Genomic DNA, 3,900 nt, shown 5'->3' on the forward strand with positions numbered 1-3,900 from the left:
AGCTTTTGCTTCTTGTGTTGGTTCTTGCGAGATGTTTCAGCAATGTTTTTATTACATTTGGAAATTGTATTCTGAGTCCATCTAGACAATTAAGAGTGGCGGTTTCTTCACAAGTTGCTTGTGTATGATTTTTTTTGTTTTTTATTGTTTGTTTTTTTTTTTGTTTGTTTTTTGTTTTTGTTTTTTTGTTTGTTTGTTTGTTTTGTTTTTGTTTTTGTTTTTTTTTTGGGGGGGGGGGGGGGGGGGGATTCTCCTCGATTTACCTGAACGCTGTGGATGGCACACTTTGTCACGGTATAAATGACATTTCTAAGTGCCATTTATAAATGACATTTCTACTGGCAGGTGTGTAGCGGCATTATGATTCAATATGTAACCTATTCATCACAAGTACACTCCGAAGGACTGGTGGTTACATTACACACTTCCAAGGATTTAGGAATAAAACGAGTATATGGTTTATTATTGTCACTACCAGGTTTTGTGATGCGATAAATTGGGTAGCCCTGTCACAGATTAACCAGTGAGTTCGTTCACTGTTATTCCATCCTAAGAGTTTGTGACGTCACAATACAGGTGAACCCAAAGGGGAATGAGGAGAAAATGAAGCCTTCATCAGTAAATTTAAATTATTAATCGAATTAAAAAGGTTACGACTTGTTTTTGCTTGCCTTAGAAACAACATGGCTGCCCAATGCACGGGCCACAGAGTTCACTTTTCAAAATGTCCAGTAGATCGATCAAGTTTTCTAGGTTCAAACTAGAATAATAGCAAATTCAAAACCTTAAAAACCAGTCAAGGTTTGTTCTACAGTTTTTGAAATGCAACCGTGAATTGACAACAATTGAATAAATAAACGTCTGAAAAAAGAATTACGGAAAAAAAAAGTAAATAAAATAATGGAATAACATAATAGAAAGACGACTAAGTCTAAGTGTAAGTCTAAGACTATCTATCTAGACATAGAACCCTCACTCATACGGAAGGGCTCCCGGAGAAGAAAAACATATCTAATAAAAATGATAATAATTATAAATATAATAATAATAATGTCGATGATGATAACATTAATAACAATAACAATGGTGACAATAATAATAATAATAATGTTGATGATGATAATAATAATAATACATCTTTTATAAATATATATTAATAATAATAATGTTTAATAATAATAATAATAATACATCTTTATTATCCACAAAGTGGAAAATTTTTATTGTGATTTATACATTGCTCAAACAAATAGTGTGAAACTGGATAATAATATAATAATTACGATACATTTACTAGATACACAATGCATTGAACTTAAGACTGAATGCAAATGTATCTACTAGAGTCTCTCCTCCTCAATAATATTTTATACATGCATGATTCACGGAAAAATACAGAACTTAAACTTAATGAGAAGTCCTATAATTATAATGCCAATAAATGCTTAATTATATTATTTTTTTAAATTTGAAAACATTAATTTGTTGGGTTTTATTTTTCCTTTATTAGTTTTGAGTTGATGGTATTGAAAAGCAATCTCTGAAACTGACAGAAGCAAAGAACCAATTGTCTCAGCTGACGTTGGATCACCTTCTTTTCAAGTTAAAAAATATTTTGTATTCAGGGTATTTTAATAAGCAAACATATTTTTTGAGGCAGAGATAGAAAAAAAAGCAGTAGGAAAGAAAGACAGTAAAGACTTAGATAACCTAAGGTTGTTTTGATTTTTTTTTAAATTCGTGTTTTTGTCAATATATATTTTTTCCAAACAGATCTTCGGAACATAGCATCGAAATAAAAGAATCTGAGACTTAGAAAGAAAATGGCAGGGATAATGTACGAGAAGGAGGAGGTAACTCGTTCTATTATTTTCTATTGAATAATTGCTTTTAAAATTAATTTTCAGGAGAAAGTTCAAATGTGTTGATCTCTTACATTACAAACAGTTCAACTAAAAGCAACTCCAGACCCAAATTGTGGACACAATATTAATCGGTAATAATTATCAGTCCAATGAAGAATTTACAATTTACTGTTTGTAATGTCGGGCCGCTGACATATTGTCATTGAGATTCCTCCCATTTCCTCTATATTTTTATAAAGTAGTTAATATGCACAAGCTCGTGATTTAAAATCCATTGACATTAAACAGTCTGTTCTATTGATGCTCAAAAAGTCGAGCTGATGGGTCATTTAAACTATTTTGATGCGTTGCTGTTTTTCAACTTTGAGGCAGTGAATTTGACTTACATTTCCAATGGAAGAACAATACAAAAATCTGTCGAATATTCAAAATGTTGAAGTTACAGGCTAACAAGAATGTAGAAGAAGAAGAAGAAGAAGAAGAAGAAGAAGAAGAAGAAGAAGAAGAAGAAGAAGAAGAAGAAGAAGAAGAAGAAGAAGAAATGGAATTTGCTTCCTTCTTAAATCAGACATTATATTAAGATGACTGAAGTGGCAATTCGGACTTGAATCTGAAAAGTCTCCCGGCCCGTGGTTAATAGGACTCAAATTTAAATGTGCATGCACAGTGAAAGGCAGTATGGCAGTGATTATTATAATTATTATTATTATTATTATTATTATTATTATTATTATTATTATTATTATTATTATTTTATTATATTATTATTATTTATATTATTATTATTATTATTATTATTATTATTATTATTATTATTATTATTATTATTATTATTATTATTATTATTATTATTATTATTATTGTCATCATCATTATTATTATTATTATTATTATTATTATTATTATATTATTATTATATTATTATTTATTATTATTATTATTATTATTATTATTTTATCAATACACTATTATAAAGGGAAATATATTCATCATCATCATCACCATTATCATCATCATTATCATTGTTGTTATTTGATGACTACATGTGTGTCTTTATAATTTACATGTATCTTTACTTAAAACTTTTCCTGGTTCTATTTCCAGACTGTTATCAGTCGAGCCATTCTGGAAAACGACTTGGCAGGTTTGAAATCAGCGTTGGGTGATGGGGAGGATCCACATTACAAAGACAGGGTAGGAAAAGCTATTGATGCTATGCATTAAAAAAAACAATTCACAACATATACCAGCCAGATATAACATACCAACACACAAACTATGTGTAACCTTGAATGTTTATTGTCTGATTGATAGCATTTTGTGAGAACTACTCATAAAAATGGCTGGCTAAAAACAATAACAAAGAGCTGACTGACGTCAATTTTGTTTTATATATAAACAAGAATGAAAATGACAGGTTCAAAAAAGAACAAAATACCAAACACAGAACATTTTGGGCCCAAAACCCATCTTCAGCCAACAATAACAAAAAAAAAAAAACAATGAAAGCATACATACATTACTTGGAAACCAGATAGACCACAAATCTGCCATAAAATGTATTTCAGTGTTTTTTTTATTTTAAGGTTTTTGAGCCTGAATCGACCCGTGTTTGGTATATATATAAATGAGGCAGGATAAAATTATGCGGTGTAATATTTGAGGATGGGAAAAGGCTGGGATCAGGCGTTATTTTCTGTCTAGTTTGTCAGGCACTTTATCTTACATTTCTTTTCTGATTTTTATATTTATGTATCTCAGAGAATAAGTGTCTTTGAATATATTTTTTAAAGATTGTGTGTAGAATGGAGATGTTGTCCATGTTGTATCTACAACAGAGAGTTATTAAAATGTGAACTTAAGAATATGATAGAAAATGTATGCTAACATTTTTCATTTAATGAAATTCAAAGCTATAAAAAAAAGAGAGGTAGAAAGAAAAAAAGAAAAGCTCAAACTATAAAAAGCTTTTCTTGTCAACTAATTTTATCACACAGACAGGCAAAACATACCTAAATTACTTGTGTGCTATGAC

The 3,900-nt window shown here is 29.5% G+C and overlaps 1 protein-coding gene across 4 annotated transcripts in view; it reads left to right on the forward strand.

Moving 5' to 3' along the window:
• Nucleotides 1-657: 657 nt before the first annotated feature.
• LOC144967394 (uncharacterized) overlaps nucleotides 658-3,900 on the forward strand; it is a 30,227-nt gene continuing 26,984 nt past the window's right edge. For 2 of the 4 annotated variants that reach the window (XM_078904536.1, XM_078904539.1), the window contains exons 1-3: nucleotides 658-801; nucleotides 1,774-1,853; nucleotides 2,970-3,059. In XM_078904536.1, the coding sequence (XP_078760662.1) occupies nucleotides 1,824-1,853; nucleotides 2,970-3,059 (120 nt within the window). In that variant the 5' untranslated portion in view covers nucleotides 658-801; nucleotides 1,774-1,823. Of the gene's footprint in view, nucleotides 938-1,773; nucleotides 1,854-2,969; nucleotides 3,060-3,900 lie in introns of all 4 variants that reach the window. The other 2 variants (XM_078904538.1, XM_078904537.1) reach the window with 2 other exon arrangements.

The sequence above is a fragment of the Berghia stephanieae genome, chromosome 3 (assembly GCF_034508935.2).
Source record: "Berghia stephanieae isolate SIO BIC M18660-M18661 chromosome 3, UCSD_Bste_1.3, whole genome shotgun sequence".
In the NCBI taxonomy this organism is placed as follows: Eukaryota; Metazoa; Mollusca; class Gastropoda; order Nudibranchia; family Aeolidiidae; genus Berghia; species Berghia stephanieae.